We start from the raw sequence: 19,118 nt of genomic DNA on the forward strand, positions 1-19,118 counted from the left end.
CCCAACTGCGTGACAGAGTCCAACGCTCAGGAGAAGGACTACAACAATGGGCGTTGGAAATTGAGAAGCTCGTCAGGAAGGCACACCCAGGAGCAGACACCAAGATGGTAGACACGAATATTGTTCAAGCATTTGTCGACGGAATCAAAGACCTGGAGGTCAGAGCTGCAGTGAGGCTTCGTCACCATACATCGTTAAAGGAAGCATTGGCGCATGCTTTGGAGGTTGAGGCGTTTCGCCATGACATACGGCAGACCCATAAGATCCGCGAGGTCTCTGAGGAGGTCAAGGAGGTTAAGGCTCCTACGAAGAAAAGTTCTGGAGTTATGTGCTACAAGTGCGGCGAAAGGGGTCATCTTCAGCTCAACTGCCCGCAGAAGGAGACCCAGATAGCAAGGATGAAAAGGATCGAGGAACAAATAGAGGAGCTGAAGAAACAAGGGGCTTCGTCCCTTGGACGGGAGCAGGGAAACGAATAAAAGCCAGGACTAAGGGGCGAGTGCTGGCTGACGCGGAGGAAGCCCCAATAACTGTTATCTCCCAGGCAAGCAGCGGGAATAGTCTTGCGATTCAGGGGACTATTAACGAGACGGATTGCAAAATGACTCTAGACACAGGAGCCTCTAGAACAATAGTGAACCCAAAGCTGGTAAAAGCCGCAAGGGGACACAAGAGGAGAATTAACTGTCGGCTTCTTACGGCCTCCGGTCAGCCAATACCCGTCCTGGGAGAAATGTCAGTTACGATGTACGTAGGGGGGTCCTCATACTCTCATAACGTTATCGTGGCTGAGATTATGGATGATTGCATCTTGGGTTTGGATTTTATGAAGAAACACAACTGCAGAATTAATGTCACCGACGGAGTTTTCAAGTGTGGTGAAGAAGAAATCTTCATTCTTGGTGGTGCTTGCGGGAAAGTTGCATGTGTAAAGAAAGTCACTATACCTGGAAGAGCAGAAGCTCGGGTGTTGGTGAAACTACCGACAACTGGAAAGAAAAAGTCAAACAGATGCGTGTTGATCGAAGACACACCTACCAAGACATCGGCGCAAAAACTGATGACGGCGAGAACCCTTGTTAGTGGAAGCAGTAACGCTGTGGTCAAGGTTTTGAACCTTGATGATCGCGAGATCTGCTTGAACAAAGGTGACGTCATTGGAAAATGTGAAGAAGTTGTCTGGATGAAAAAGTGTAGTTCGATGACAGGCGCAGACTTGGCAAAGAGCAACAACCACGAATTAGTGACTGAGCTACTCGATGACTGCAAGAGTAATCTTACTTATTCGCAGAGCATGAAAGCCAAGAAGTTTTTACAGCGCTACGCGAATATCATCTCCAGTCACGAAGGGGACCTTGGAAGAACGTCGGTGGTCCAGCACCGGATAGATACCGGAAGCGAGAGACCAATTCGTCAACGAGCAAGACGAATACCAATCGCAAAGGAAAAAGAAGTTGAAGGCCTTTTAGAGGACATGAGAAGGAATAAGATTATTGAACCGTCTGCAAGTCCGTGGTGCTCACCTGTTGTATTAGTGAAAAAGAAAGATGGTAGCACGAGATTTTGTGTGGACTATAGGCGTCTCAATGATGTCTCTAAGAAGGACAGTTACCCGTTACCTCGAATCGACGACACTTTGGATACCTTGAGTGGCATGAAATGGTTCTCAACCCTAGATCTAAAATCTGGATACTGGCAGGTGGAAATTCATCCAGAAGACAAGGAGAAGACAGCTTTCTCGACCGGTAAAGGTTTATGGCAATTTAAAGTCATGCCCTTCGGATTGTGCAATGCACCTGCCACATTCGAGCGACTCATGGAGTGTGTACTGGCAGGCTTAGTTGGAGAGGCTTGCTTAGTCTACTTAGATGACGTCATCATTGTCGGCCGTGACTTCGAGGACCATTTGCAAAACTTGGAGCGAGTTTTCGCTAAAATAGAGGGGGCCAAATTAAAGTTGAACCCGAAAAAGTGTCGTTTATTCAGGAATAAGGTCAGTTATCTCGGCCATGTTATCTCCAGTGATGGAATCCAGACAGACCCGGAGAAACTGGAAGCAGTCCAAAAATGGCCTACCCCTAAGGACAAAACCGAAGTGCGGGCATTCCTCGGACTGTGCTCATACTACAGGCGTTTTGTTAAGGGATTCTCAGAGATAGCCAAGCCATTACATCGGCTGACAGAAGATAAACGACAATTTAGTTGGGATGGGACTTGTGAAGATTCTTTTCAGAAACTGAAAAAACATCTGTGTGAAACACCAATCCTGGGATATCCACAAACCGAAGGTCGATTTATAGTCAACACGGATGCAAGCAACATGGCCATTGGAGGGGTGTCATCTCAAAAACAGGGTGAGAGAGAAGTAGTTATTGCATATTTCAGCAAATCTTTATCCAAGCCAGAGAGAAACTACTGTGTGACAAGAAGAGAACTCTTGGCTGTTGTAAAGACGCTACAACATTTCAACAAGTATCTCATCGGCAGACAGTTTTTACTGCGAACTGATCACGCAGCCTTGAAGTGGCTATTGCAATTCAAGAACCCAGAAGGTCAAGTAGCTCGATGGATTGAGCAGCTTCAGGAGTACGACTTCAAGGTGGAACACCGCAGCGGAAAGATGCATGGGAATGCCGATGCACTCTCACGAAGGCCGTGTTCGGAAGACTGCAAACATTGTGTTAAGCAAGAATCTAATGAAGTAACATTAAAGCTAACAAGAACAAGTCCTTTGGGTATCTGGGAGAGTGATGCTATGAGGGAAGCTCAAGAAAGAGATGACGACCTTCGGCACATCATCACATGGAAGAAACGGGGTGACGTAAAACCAATCTGGAGTGAGGTTGCACCCACTGGCGCCGTCATTAAGGCGTACTGGGCTCAATGGGACAGTCTGATACTTCAAAACGGAATACTCTACCGGAAATGGGAGAAGACTAACGGCAGAGAGTTCCACCTTCAGATAATTGTCCCAAGAACGAGAGTACCAGATGTTCTCCGTGAAATACATGATGGCGTATCAGGAGGTCATCTAGGTGTCAAGAGGACGTTAACAAAAGTGCGAGAACGATTCTACTGGTTGCATTGTCGAGATGATGTACAGGATTGGTGCCGCAAATGTACTACTTGCGCTGCTGTAAAAGGACCACAGACCAGGAGCCGTGGGAATCTGCGGTTGTATAACGTCGGTGCACCGTGGGAACGAATTGCAGTTGACGTAGCGGGGCCATTTCCTGTAACGGAATCGGGAAACAAGTATTTTATGGTCGTCATGGACTACTTCACCAAATGGCCCGAAGTGTTCGCCATACCAAACCAAGAAGCTACAACAGTTGCTTCTAAGTTAGTCGAAGAAGTGATATGTCGCTTTGGCGTGCCTCTAGAAATCCATTCCGATCAGGGCAGGAACTTCGAATCGCAAGTATTCCAGGAAGTGTGCAGAATTTTGGGCATGCATAAGACGAGGACCACCGCGTACCATCCACAGTCTGATGGAATGGTTGAGAGATTTAACCAGACCCTGGAGAGGCATTTGGCGAAATTGGTAGACGACAAACAAAAAGATTGGGACAAGTATATACCACTCTTCCTTCTGTCGTACCGAACCGCCGAGCATGAGAGCATAAAAGCTACCCCGGCGTATGTCAATTACGGTAGAGAATTACGAATACCAGTAGACCTATTGACTGGAGGGGCACCGGAGGGACCAAATACCGTACAAGACTATGTCAGCGATTTAAGGGAAAAAATGCGCTATATACACGCCTTGGTTCGGGAAAATGGGTTACATTCAAGCGAGAAAATGAAAACCAGATACGACCGGAAATCGAACACGAGCGGCTTCAAGGAAGGGTCACTGGTGTGGCTGCATAACCCAACCCGCCGGAAAGGGAAATCGCCAAAGTTGCAGACCAAGTGGGACGGTCCATACAAAGTGGTTACCCGACTGAATGATGTGACTTACAGGATTCAAAAGCAACCAAGAGGGACATTCAAAGTGGTACACATAGACCGTCTGGCGCGTTACCATGGCAGTAACAACGATGCTCGGGACGAGCATCTCTAAGAGGGGAGTAGTGTTAACAACACACAAAGAAACTAGCGCCATCTAGCGGCAACTGTTGAAAACACACAAAGACAGCGATAACATGAAACTCTCTACTCAATACTAGATGGCGTTAGAGGTACTACTGTGGAACTATACAGAAGTATAGTCTCGAAAGCCGGGTACATGCGCGAACTTTCCAGAATGGTCTGGGCCTTGTGTCGGCCGATATAAATAGCCGCAGGTAGGCGAGCGAGTACAGTTCAGTTTGAGCGATCTTCGAGGCGACTTCAAGAGTGAAAACTAGTGATCAAGAGTGGTACTAGCGAAACCTACGACATTGGCTACGACATAGGACATTGTTAGTGCTTAGTGTTTGAACCTAGTGCTTTGTGTTGGACCTAGTGCTTGTGAATAAAGTCTTGAAAAGAGTCAGTAGGTCTTTCTCTCCAAATCCTTCGAACCCTAACACGTAACAATACCAAAAAAAATCAAATTCAAAATAGCTTCAAAGGCACCTTCGAATCATCCATCTATAAAATAAAAATATTACTTATCGTTAATAGTGATACCACCGATTTGGAAAGTATATTCTGCAAAAAAGAACTGGCAAGAAATTTCGCACTTTAAAAAATAAACTGTTTTAACACAAAATTTGTATTATCTTGCATTAAGTACAGCGTCAAGTAATCCACACATCTTTATGACTTATGTAATCTGGCACCGACCAATAAGCTTTAGATATCAGTTTCTTTTCAATACAAACTTTAAATATATTATTTAATTTTATTATACATGCGAATACTATCCAGAAAGGAAACTTTTTCTTTGTGCAATCGGAAACATGAAGTTACAACTTTGTCATTCCTTCTCGTGTTTGTACTGCAATTATTCCTATTTATATCAAAACAATCGATATTCTTGTGAATATATATAATATTGTTATGAATATATTGAAACGAAATTGTTAATATGTCTACCTTATTATAAATATCCCGCAGGGAGACTCGAGCTCCAAGATCATTAATGCCGCAAATAGCTCTTCTTGCAAAACAAATACAGTCTCAATATCTGTAATATGTATGTATATTAGTCATTTGTTACTTAAAGTATAAAGTATTAAACTGACTACTACAACCGTAAACAGACAACCACTTACATTTGTATTCTAAGCATTACAATTATTTTATTATGCCGGTTGGTTATACATTTAATTAAAATATTACTTTTTAATATCACGTATTTATTATCTCATTTATTTACTGCTGTATTGATGATTTATTTTAAAGAAAATTAATAATTATTTATTAATAATTATTTTAATCATAACTGTAAGTACTTAATCTGTTACGAAATACATATAATTAGTAATACTATTTTTGTGTATCATACGAGATTTTGTGTGTATATTAAGAGAATCAAAATATTCTGGATCAGTGAATAAATTTACATTACGATGCGAGTTCTCGCGACCTACATTTATAGCCTCATGATTGTAAGCACTCTCATGGCAAAGCCAAATATTTGTCGAATCCGTTATCATTCTATGCACTGATACCATACACTTTTGTGAAGGAGTGAGATATAGCTTTTTTCGTGTTTAATATAGATTACACTGATGAAATAAATAGATTTTTATGTATTTGGCAGAAAACATTCACATTAAGGATTATATTTAGTGAATATTATTTCTATTACAATTTCTGTTTTCCAACGAAAATTAAATATCCAATGAAAATGAGAAATTCCAATGAAGTTAAGAGTAAAATATCTAGCTCATTCTTCTGCCTTTTTGACTTTTTTCTTTCTAAGTGAATTGATTTACTTGAAACTATGACTACAAATAATAAAAAAGGATCGTCTCCTCAATATCAAGAAATCTAGTTAAAACAGTCCACAAACATTTTAATAATTACTACTTGTACTGTACAACATTAACAAACTTTACGAGTTAGCAATTCAGTAAACCAGTTAAAATAATTCAATAAGTTAATTTGACAATTTGTTAATTACAAAAATTATACACTCCATTTAGTTTTATTCATTTTACCATAGTATCAATAATAAAAGCGAAAGGTCACTCGTCACGAAATCTCCGAAACTATAACATCTACAAACTAGGTAGATTCCTTATAGAGCGTTGACATCCGTTAAGAACGGATTTGACCCCTAAGGGGATAAAACGGGGGTCGGAAGTTTGTATGAAAGTCCTATGTTTTTGAAGTAAGAGACCTGAAATTTAAAATGTATGCTCTATAGATGGTGAGGACGTGTCCAAATAATGCATAGTAAGATTACTATTATTGATATAAAAGAGAAAGGTCACTGACTCATTCATCACGAAAGCTCAAAAACCGCTGGATGGTCCGACCATCCAGGATAGACAAAAGTGAAATTTGGCAGGGAGGTAAATTATAGTTAGTAGACGTCTGCTAAGAACGGATTGTGCGATATTCCACCGCTAAGGGGGTTTAATTTGGGTTGATAGTTTGTATGAAACATATACAGCAGGGTCGTTTTAAAGGAAAATAACCGCGTTTGCAACCTTATGTGTGAATATAAATTTATATTGATCACTTATTTTTTTTTTTTTTTTTTTATTTGTTCAAAACACAAAAAACACATAGTTAAAACTTATACATAAGCCTGCCACGAAAACTCACAAGAGCTTATCCGGACAAGCCGCCGCGTCGCATATCATATTATCATATAAATATCTTTATCGTACCGTACCATGTTAGGCCATTAAATTTAAACTAAGGTAATTACCAAAATTTTGTAACTATTAAACGCTTAAAGATTTTAGTAAATGTTCTTTTAGTGATCTTCTATATTTGCGTTTGTCCAGGTATAACTCTTGTAGGTCTTCGGGAAGTTCATTAACAAATGCAGGTATAATAGTGTTTAACATTCTAGCTCCGTAAAAATTCCTAGCATTCGGCACAACAAATTTTTTTGAGTTTTGGATATTTCTTAGGGTATTGGGTCTACATTTTTCGATTAATAAAGAAGGATCATTAACTTCATTTAGGATATTGAATTTCACCAAAGTAAATACATCCATGACATTACAATATTTAAAAATATCACCTTCATTCAAGATACATTTATTTTTAAATTTTGGAATAATGGTTTTTAATAAACGTAACTGTAAAGCATAAATATTATTTAAATGTGTTTTATAGGTCCTACCGTAGCTACTTAGTCCATAACTGATAACAGATTGAGCCAGGGCTAGATACAGTGTTCTACAAATTTTATATGGGAGCTTATGTTTCAATATAAACAATCTACTAAGTAGAGATCTTAATTTAGAGCAGACGAGGTCTATGTGAGACTTCCAGCTAAATCTGTTATCAATAACGATGCCGAGATAAGTATGTTGATTTACTTTTTCTAACAGTGGACATTGACAATTCAAACTAATACGACTACTATGGAAACATTCATGAGTGTGGGCCATGATAGCAGGGGAGGTGATAGGTACATTATGGGAAGAATGTATATGTATAAATTTAGTTTTTTGAGCGTTAATCACCAGCCCAACATCGTGGGCCCATTTACAAATAAGATTATAGTTGTTTTGCATAATATTTTCAGCTTCAGATACTGATCTATGTGCCGCAATCAAACAAGTGTCGTCGGCAAATTGATAAATGGAGCCTTGTTTTATCAAATTACACATTTCATTAACATAGAGGAGATATTCAATTGGCCCAATTACAGATCCCTGTGCTGTGCCATTTGTGGTTGGATACATATTACTATAGCAATTGGCAACTTTAACGGTGGTAAAGCGATTCGCATGATAATCTTTTATTAAATTTAGTAAAGGGCCTTGAATCCCATTTTGTGATAATTTACTGTATAAAGTATTGAAATCTAGCATATCAAAGGCTTTTGAAAAGTCTATAAATAAAGTAATTACATGATATTTTTCATTAAGATAGAAGTTTATTTCATCTGTAAATTCCCTTAACAAGTCAGTAGTGCTTCTGTTTTTCTGAAAGCCATACTGTTTGTGGTTAATGATATGATTGTTTCTCAGAAAAGATGTTATTTGATCCCCTAGAAATCTTTCAATAATTTTATCGATACAAGACAGTATAGTGATGGGTCGGTAGTTACTGTAATCATTATGCTTGCCCTTTTTGAATATGGGTCTTATAAATCCGACCTTGAGACTGCGAGGATATAATCCTGTATCCAGACAGCGGTTTATTAGGTGACATATAACAGGTACTAGCACATCAGATAAATATTTAATTTCGCGTGCACGGATTCCGTCATAACCTGGACTTTTATTTAAGTTGATACGTTTTAAGATTTGGGCAACAGCTTCGTGATTAGCGCGTTTTACTCTTAAGGTCATAGTGGGTTTTATTTCGTACAAATTTGGATCTAAAAGTTTAGTGTCACAGTTAATTTTTATTTTATTTACTGAAAGGTCGAACTCTTTCGCAAAGTTGTTCGCTAATATTAAAGGGGTTAATTTAAAGAACTTTAATAAGGTATCATCAATGCATCTAGTGATTTTTCCGGATATCCTATTAATTATTCCCCACATTATTCTTGGATTTTTAAAATTACTACACACCTCTGACATAATATATTTATTTTTTAACTTTTTAATGTATTTATTGGTTTTATTACGATATATATTATAATATAACCTTTTAGCAGAATTATTTTCATCTTTTCGCCACACATTATACAATTGGTCCCGCTTATAACACATATATTTTAATCGCTGGTTAACCCACTTGCACGAGTTCCGCCTATTATTTAAACTAATATTTTTTGAAGTTGTACACATGTTATATGCACTTTTAAATTTATTTTCTATTGAAGAAATGATTTCATTTGGATTCTGAGTATTTAAACATTCACGCCAATCAATATTACGAAGTTCATTTTTCAATTTATTGTTGTCTAATACATTTATAAATGCGCGAGCGCTCGATCGGCTGCGGCCGTGCTCGGGCGCGTCGACGGATGACGTCATCGGCCACGCACAGGCGGTAATGCAGTGATCAGCTGGTGCGATATTTACTACCGCGCTATACACATTTATGTTACTGCAATAACTACGGATGAATAGATGGTCAATACACGATCTGCATAATATATTGCCGTGTTTTTCTATACGCGTATATTGATTTATAGCACACTCAAAGCCCAAATTACTCAAAGAATTAAGATATAAGGTCGTCACAGGGTTACTCTGCTTCAAGTCAATGTTCATATCACCAATTACAAGGTAATTATTTTTATGTGTGTAGTTCTTAATTATATTTGTTAATTCTCCTATAAATCGAGATTTACATGTGTGAGGTGGTCTATACACGGCGCATATGCCCATACAACTCATTTTATTTATAGTTAATTCACCCGTTATGTATTCCATTTCTTTCGAAGGATTATTATTGAACCTTGTAAAAGTAAGGGATTGATGTACATACAAAATCACTCCACCACCCCTTTTATTAGATCGTAACTCGGAGTATAAGTAATAGTTAGGTAATTGAAATAATTGGGTCAACTGAGATTTAATATTCGCTTCGGTGAAAATAACCAAATGTATTATCGACTTAGAATTATTTATAACATATTCTACTTGATCAAAATTTTTAATCATAGACCTAATATTGACATGAAGTATTAATAAAGGGTTTTGGTGCATAGGCACATTGTAAACGAAATCATTCCATGTATCATAGTTACATTCAATTAAGGTATTATTTACATCATCCATAATAAAAAACGGATTTTTATGTATACTTAATTTTTGTTATACATAGTAATAAAGCGTAACTTAGAACATATGAAAAATTATAAACAGCCAATAAAGGTGTTGAAAAGTTCAATTAAGAAGGGAAAATAATAAAAAGGATATTAGTGAGTACCTGATATAAGCTGGTTTTTCATTTTTTCTATGTCCTGTTGATTTTTAACCATTATTATTTTACCTGTATCATTTTTACGCACTAGGATAGAACCATTTTTGCACCAAATATATTTGAAGGAATCCCTTAGCTCTTCTTTAGTCTTCCATAATAAGAATGCGGTTGAGGGGGTTAATGATTCCCGTAAGTAAATTTTTCTACTGCCTGCCATTCCGATGTCTGCAGGAGTTATATTTATTTTTCTTGAGGCTTCTATCCACAGATTTCGGGTTCCGTCCTTCAGAATAACATTAATCACTGGTGTATCCCTCTTCATTGTGCCACTATTGCCAGTATTACGTGACTTCTTTCTATATGCTTGTATGACATCATCTGGATTCCGATGTATATTTGTTGCGATTAATTGTATTATATTTTTTATATTTTCATCATCTTTTTCTTCTATTCCACACAGATCCAGTTGATTTGCTAATTGATTTTGTTGGATTTGATTTAATTTATTTTCCATAACTTCATATTTTAGGTTAATATTTTTTAAATTATTGCGTAGTTCCGTACAATGATTCTCTAATGTTTTCATATTCTTTTCGTATGCAATCATCTTACATTCGTATTCATCGATCTTATCAGAATAGAACTCCAAGGTTCGTTGAAGCTCATCTTTGATCACTTCTTTAACTTCCATCCTAATGATTCGTAAGGCTTCCTGTGTTTGGTTAAATGCCGAGTTTTCCCCCACGTAATCATTGTCGTCATCAGGAATGATTCCAGATAACCGCCTAGGCTTGGTACCGCTACAAACCTTACACTTCCAATCAACTGATTCCGTCGTGATCAGAACGTTTAGCTGTTCATTTGAGAGATCGGCACATGAACCGTGTATCCATTTACTACACGCCCCACATTGAATGCCAGGCACTTTTTTGTTAATAATTTTGTTGCATTTATAACATTTAACCATTTTGTGCAATTAATCGAAATTATGTAGGTAGTTTGAAATTTTTTTGCGTACGCGTAGACTGTTTCACTGTTAGCGAGCGACTGATTATAAGTAGTACAAAAAATAAATAAACATATTTTTTACAATATCTAACCTTTACGTTACTAGAATAGTTTTTTATTTACCCCTGTCGTCACGGAGTCACGGAGGAGCGTGCGTTACACTATTCCGTGGCATATATTTACGTAGAACCGTATTAAAACTAAATTGTATGCAGTATATTTTAAACATTTTTACACTACAATACTATATTATTACTACATTATTTCATACCACAATTCTGACGAATTCAACGAACCATTTTGTTCGACGCGACGCGCGCTTTACGCAGACGTAGTCGCGGGCAACAGTTAGTGTATTATAAAACAAAATCCCCAAAAGTGTATGTGATCGATTCCCTCAAAATCTACTGAATGGATTTTCATACGGTTTCACCAATGGAGAGAGGGCTTCAAGAGGAAGGTTTACGAAACGGCTAAGCCGATTTTGATGAGAGTTTCACTGGAAGTTTGCCGGGAAAACTTTTTGACAATCTGATTTCAACTATATAAATACGATTGGCGATAGCTTCATTCGTTATATTTTTATAATTTCACCGCTTAAATACATCAACACTGTAAAATGTTGCTACAAAAATAGTCAGTACTCTTTTTGTAGCAACATTTAATGGTTTAAGTTAAAAAAATAAATATGATTTCTTTTTTTTAAATTTGCTAAATGTTTTATAAATAAATATATATATACACCAATTTATATATTTATTTATTAGTAAAAACGTATCTATATAACAATTTTAATTAATTAAAACAGAAAGTAATTAAATATTGAATAACCCGTTGGCGCAGATTCCAGTGCCTTCTGTTTCGGGGTTGTGAGTTCTATTCCTGATTAATTTATATATTAATGGCATTATTAATATGTATTTATCGAAAAAAAAATATGTAGCTATATCACCCTGTTACATATAACACAAGCACTAAGTAAGTTCCTTACCGTAGGAACAGACGACCGTGTCCGTGTTTATCATAAATAATTATTTATTTATTATATATTTACATATTAACACTATTAATTACATCGTTTTTTCATATTTCTGTTTTTTGAGCACTAAAAACTATTATCTGTTAATATTGTAGTTGTTTTAAGCGACAAACGAGTTGTATTTCAATTTCCGCTACTAGCTCGCAGCTGTTGTTGAATCACTGATATTAATAACTCAATATGGGTATAATCTTTTGCTGGTATTTTATTTACCAAATACTTTGCTAGTTTTTTAGATTTCCTTTTCCACGTGCTATTCTACTCTTTCTCTTTGGAAAATATTTACAATAAATAGTCCATGGTTATAAAAAATGTATGCCTACATGTGTACATACGTATTACAAAAAATTATAAGTCTCATTTGTACGTTGTATTTATATTATTATTTTTATTTCTGTTATTTTAATATAATATCAATTTGTACGATACGATACTTACTTATACGATACGATACTTATACGATAATATATGTATATTGTTAATAATACGAGTATATATATTGTACCTATAGAATGTCATCTAATATCTTCCTTATGTAATAGTGTTCTCTAAAGTATTTAGAATATCAAAATGGATATATAATGAAGTAAATTATTTAGAATATTTTAACTTCATGATAAATAAAATATCTTAATTTTAAAAAACACAAAGTGGTTAATTAATTTTTGATTTTTTTTAGCGCTCACACATCCAAACGCATTGCTAAGATTATAATAGTATTTATATGGATATTGGCCCTAGCACTTGCTGCACCTATGGCTATGTCGTGGGAAGTCATCATGATAGAAGATCAAGAGCCAGGTAATGTGATTTAATTACAATTTAAACTGTAGCTTTGTAACTTAAATTTTGTTCTAGGAATAATAATAATAATCTTTATTGCACACCATTAAAAGATACAAACTCTATTTCTATCAAAACTACACAACTATTACTATTTTTAAACCACCATTTATATAACAATTACATTACCCACTATTAAATTGTCCTCGTGTCGTCCCAGCCACGGTTCATGTAAATTAATTCAAATAATTATTGAGACACATAAAAAATATATCGAATTATTACTGTTACATATAATATACTTAGAAATCATTATTTTCAAGTTTTTAAGTTTTAACAAATGAACATAGGTAAACTGACAACTTTTAACAGTTAATACCAATTTAGGATAGGGTATATTAGGATATTGGTTATTTAATAACTGCTATATGGTTTATAAATTTAATAGTAAGTTGTGTTTTTTATAATTGGAAAATTTGCTACCGTATTTTTGTTACAGTTTCAAAGCTTTTCTACGTAAAACCATTTTGTGCACCAACTGAATTCGGATCACATTCCTTATCCATATACAGGCTTATACTGTACATTTTCCAAGTAAGTATTCTCATATAAACTACAGTCTACAGCATACTTATATTTAACATTAAAACGGCAAAAATAAAGTTATAAGATTGATCTCCTTCGTGTCTTCTCCATTCTACGAGACAGGTGCACAGTCGTCAGACTATAGAATAATAAATAAATAGAAATAGAGAATACTATTATTAAAATTAATAATTGTTTGACAATTTATAAGTAAGCCTAATAATAAATTTGTGTATCGTACAGATGCACGTTAAAATCAAAAGTAATAAAAAACAGTTTAAAAACTTTAAAAATTAAATAATATTACTATAGGTTGTACTCATTTATCTTTACTCGTGATTCAATATTAAAGTTAATTTTTTTGTTTAAGATTGGGTAAATAAAATAAAATTTTTGTTTTAAATTCGTAAGTTATTTATACCAAATCCTGACTGGTCATATGTTTTCAGGCCACATGTTTAGTTTCGCTGGTAAAATCAAGTTTAATTTGTTACATCATCTTATAATTTGCAATGTTTTCTTTGCGCAGTATATCATTCCACTATGTGTGATAACATTTGCGTATGCACATATGGCTATGAAGTTATGGGGTGCACGTGCGCCCGGAAACGCTCAAGAAATTCGTGATGCAAATCAAATGAAAAACAAGAAAAAGGTATATCAAGCATATTATATGAAATATTACACATATTACAAGCAAATTATTTCGATATATACTTTGATGCATTTCATAATTAATAAGAATAAATATTCCAATTATTAATAACGTATTTAGATTTACGACTATCGAGAATTATTTATATTAGCAAGTGTGTTTATTGAAGTTATAAGAATATAAAATATCACGATCGGGACAAAATCAAACATGGAAAATTAACATTAACGATAAACACGGATTAATATTATCTTATTTCTACAGGTTATAAAAATGCTGGTACTGGTGGTAGTACTGTTCGCTCTGTGCTGGCTTCCTCTACAAACATATATGTTGCTTCAGTCATTTTTTCCGTCGATAAATGAGTAAGTAGCAAATTTATACTTTAGATTATATTTTATACTTAACAAGTAAATTTAATAGATAACAAAAGTTATTGCTTTATTTTTATTAATGTCTTTCAAAATAACTAGTTAAAAAAAGTATTTAACATATACGAATTTACTATTCAAAACTATTTTTATAATTCTCAATAGAACAACGTATAAAGTATGGTTTCAATTATTAAAATCTGTAGTAGGTATGTGAATACCTTGTTTGGTTTGCCTTAATTTTTGCTTTGTAGAAAGTCACAGGGTATATAATTGATACGTTTAAATACGATGGCCCAAATCAACTGTTGGCGTTGACCCTGATTTCCGTTCCAGCTTGTAATTTCGTTACCGCTACGGTTATTGGTGTATTTATGTGTGTATGTTTTGAAAATATAAATATTTAAATATTTACATATACACATGTTTCTAATAAATCGTTTTACATACAAAGTACTCTGGACATTAAATAATTTTTATATTTATAATGTTATTTCATCTTTTGTGATTGTATAACTATTACATTTTTTTTTCTTAATTTAAAGAATATTAATTATTTTCTGATTACATAATAAGAATAATATTAACAACTTTTGAATACGACCTTAGGTTGAAGTTAAATTATTTTTCTTTGTAGTAAAAGGTTAGACAAAAAATAATTTATGATTAGCGTGTACCCGATAAATGTAATTGATACCAATTTTAACATAAAATTAGACGTTCGATCGTGTCCTATTATCATAAATTTCACCTATATATTAATACGTGAAATAAAAACTTTGTAGCCCTTTTTACGTGAATTACGCGAACTGAGGAGTATGAATTTTCGCGCACTTATACCTAGTTTGTACAGAGAATAAGTGCAGAATGCTAATATATTTTTTTATATTATGCATAATAAATACATTAAATCAATAAAAAAAAACATTACTACCATGTATTTGACACACACACTCATATTATACTATTTTGTTGATTGTCAACGTCTATAGTCAAATTGATTTTTTTAAAGGTTCTTAACGTTCATTATTTTTTGGGTTTTTGGTTAAATTAAATGCTTTGTTTGTAGTCGAATTTCGACCACTAGGCATTCACCAGTGTTATTAAATCAATGCAGGTGTAATAGTTTATTTTGTGTCAGAAACGATTTATCGTTAAATTCGTATGATTAAATAATAATAAAAAAACCTGTTTCAAATGAATTCTGTTTCCAGTTCATTTTAATTCACAATTAAAATTATAGTAAATGGTTATAATGAAATAACTTTTTCGGATTTTATCGCGGTTTATATTTATACAATGGCTAGGGTAAATTTCAACGGTGGCTGATAATAATATTTCAGATAATAACTCATTCCAAGACATTAAAGATACTTATATGGTTTTTCTTATTTTCTGTGAATCTATGAATTCAAAATTTGTTGCTTTTTTGTTGAGATTTGCCTCCCTCTGATTGAAGAGATAGCCTATCAGTATTTTATGAAATGAAATGAAAACAAAACATTTACTTCATCATAACGTGATTATAAACTATTAACAACGAACGTTAAGAAAATCTACATTTTTAAATAACTAATCATAAATTATAGTAGCTACTCAACACAAAAAATAATAATTGATACATTTCAACATTGCAAGCTAAATGATAACAATGATTGAAGATGAAAGTACTCGAGCAATGCGTCCTGCCTTTTTTTGGTATGGCAGGGGAACCTATTTACGGGTGATATACAGAACGCCCGGGTAGACAGTCCTAGACTGTATGTCGGCTTGAGTACTTGGGGGTGCAATACCGACCAAACCCCTGCGGGAGCCTTCAGCCGCTTTAATTGGGGGGTTCCGGATCTGCAGGAATAGGTTGTAAATTGAACGGTTAATATAGATAATATTAACATAGTAATTTTTACAGGTATAAGTACATAAACGTACTTTTCTTCTGCTTCGATTGGCTGGCAATGAGTAATTCCTGTTATAATCCTTTCATTTACGCCATTTATAACGTGAGTAATATCCATTTTATTAATGAAATTAATGATTATTTGATGCAAAAATGTTTAAAGTAGTTAGGACTTGTATTTCAGATTTAAACTGAATTTCCAATTTTAGCTTTTAGATAACCGAAAAATTTCAAAATTTAAATGAACGTATGATTAAAATAATAATGAGTTTACTTTTATTGATTAATTATTTGAACATTGATTATTTATTTGGTTGATACAAGTTATCGTTAATTTTTATAATTATTCACTTCAATGAATATTTTCAAGATAAAATACTATTCTTAGATTCATTCAATATTTGCCCGATACTTGATGTCAAGCAGAAAAGAAAATTAATGAACCTTTACATTGATTAACTATCTTAACATTGATTATTTATTTGATTGATACAAGTTGTCGTTAATTTTTATAAGTATTCACTTCAATGAATATTTCCAAGATAAAATATTATTCTTAGATTCATTCAATATTTGCCCGATACTTGATGTCAAGCAGAAAAGAAAATTAATGACGGGTAAATTCATTGAAAGCTAACGTGCTATAAAACGAAACACGACATTGTAACTTGTAATTCATGTCGACGGACATAAAATTAGTCTTTGGAATGATTTAATGTGTGTTTTCACTTAAGAGTTGTCTTATTTATGTTCGTAACTTATTACAAAAAAGACGCTATCTGATGTTTCCCAAGGCTTTTATTACTTTTTTATTTTATCACAAGAGAGATTAAATATCTACAGCTCGTGTATTCCTTTCAAAAATAATGCAAGCCGATAAACTAGTACCTAATGTATGATCAAGAGCCCCAGAGGCCAGCTTTAAGTGATAAATAAAGTTATTCCATTTTTAATATTAATATGGAAGGAGTATTAGGTTTGTTATTAAAAAGAACTGGATATACTATTATTTTTTAAAGAGGCATAAAAAAATAATTAACTTTGAATTATTATCAACTAAAATACTCACAAAAAGGAAATTATGAGTTTAGTTGAGTGAGTTCATCACAAGAAGTGTTAGAAATCATATTCATTTAGAGACATCCAAGACATTTAAAGGATGCGCTGAGAAACTTTCAGATAGACTTCTTTCACTATTTTTTGATCGGAAATCAAAATGTTTTGAGATCCATGTACAGACTTATATTAATAATATACATTCATTGGTAAACGCCGTAAATTACCGTGTGAATTAAACACATGGGCAGTAAGGCAAAACGTGAGTGTAATTGTATTTATAATTGGTTTCGTGTTCAACTGGGATGTAAATTGTTGACCAAATATTATGCATTGGAGTAAGATGAAATTCTAACTAGATAATCACCCATTTAGTAACAGATGAAACTGAATGACAATGGCAAAAAAATTAAATTATACCAGTTATAATACCGAATTAGATGAGTTTAAAAAATAAGTTTAAAATTATATTAAAATAATCTAATTATTTAGTACGACCAATTTTTACTTCTTAGAAGCACAACTTTCGTTTTATGTCTAGTCATAAAGACAAAATTGGCTTTAGGAACCCTTAAGGTTCTGTAAGAGAAGAGCCTTAAAATTATATTTCCTATTTATAATTACAATTTAACGACTTTCATTTGTAATTTCAATCACTTTATTTTGTTACAGGAAAAATTCAAAAAAGAATTTAAACAAAGATTTAATTTTAGAAAAAAACGGAACAGATTTACAAATGATAGTTATGAGGTACTTTTTTGATACACACATACATACATATGTATAAGCTTTATACATAGAGATTTACATGCTTTGTGTCTATTTTTATTAATAGAATAGTTTTAAGTCACTTTTTGTTACAGGACGGTCAATCATACAGAACTCGCATTTTATCGATTCGGTCGGCAAATGACAGAATGTGCTCGACAAGAAAATCGATAAATATTACGCCCGTCGATACTTTGAAGACTTCCAAAAACTCATGTCAATGCATGAAAAATCAAAAGAGAGAATTTGGCAAAGAAAATCAATGTCAATCCCAAAAACCCCACAATCCGATTAAAAATGGAGGTCGACACGACACACGCGCTGAAGAATTTTCTCGGTCTAGATTTGAGGATAATGATATACCGATCGGGGACGAAAGAGTCAGCGAATTATATATATTTCCAAATAGTAGTAAAGTAGAGTTTACGGATGTATTTAGTGATAACAAAGTGTAAATGTTAATATATCTAATTTTAAGTATTTACTAAAATGTGATTAAATATGTAATTTAATTAAGACAGATTATTAAATTAAGGGAGGTGATCTTTGTTATATTATTTCATCCGTATAAGACTGCAAAACAAAACTAATACAAGCTGCTTATTTTCGAAAATAAATGGCTTTGTCAATTGAAAAGTTTATAATGAACAGTATAATAATTTACAAAAAATAGATTTAATACAAACCAAAAGATAAAGTTCATAAAATCAAGAGTTAAATAAGATTAAAAATAAAGTATAAAAATCTTAAAAGATATAATTCTTGTTTAGATAAATTTTGAACCTTTCCCCGTCTGGACAACTACCTTAATCTTGCAGTAGATCACAGCTTAATAACACAGCTCTGTAATAGTGTTGTGTTCCAGTGGCGAATAAGGTGGCCAGAGCTCCTGGGGGCAGTTAGAGGTAGGGTTGGTTACGATTTGGTTGGTACACTTACGATGCTTCTGGTGGTGCAGGAGTCTAAAGGCGACTACGATAACTGCTAATCAAAGGGTACGTCGTCCGGTTG

The 19,118-nt window shown here is 34.0% G+C and overlaps 1 protein-coding gene across 1 annotated transcript in view; it reads left to right on the forward strand.

The window, feature by feature from the left end:
* Nucleotides 1–18,650, forward strand: part of LOC123654560 (substance-K receptor-like) — a 48,972-nt gene extending 30,322 nt beyond the window's left edge. The window contains exons 5-11 of the mRNA XM_045590459.1: nt 12,672–12,793; nt 13,275–13,369; nt 13,890–14,015; nt 14,280–14,380; nt 16,296–16,386; nt 18,012–18,089; nt 18,203–18,650. Coding sequence (XP_045446415.1) covers nt 12,672–12,793; nt 13,275–13,369; nt 13,890–14,015; nt 14,280–14,380; nt 16,296–16,386; nt 18,012–18,089; nt 18,203–18,562 — 973 coding nt within the window. The 3' untranslated portion in view covers nt 18,563–18,650. The remainder of the gene's footprint in view (nt 1–12,671; nt 12,794–13,274; nt 13,370–13,889; nt 14,016–14,279; nt 14,381–16,295; nt 16,387–18,011; nt 18,090–18,202) is intronic.
* The last annotated feature ends 468 nt before the right edge of the window (nt 18,651–19,118 follow it).

The sequence above is a fragment of the Melitaea cinxia genome, chromosome 6 (assembly GCF_905220565.1).
Source record: "Melitaea cinxia chromosome 6, ilMelCinx1.1, whole genome shotgun sequence".
NCBI lineage: Eukaryota > Metazoa > Arthropoda > Insecta > Lepidoptera > Nymphalidae > Melitaea > Melitaea cinxia.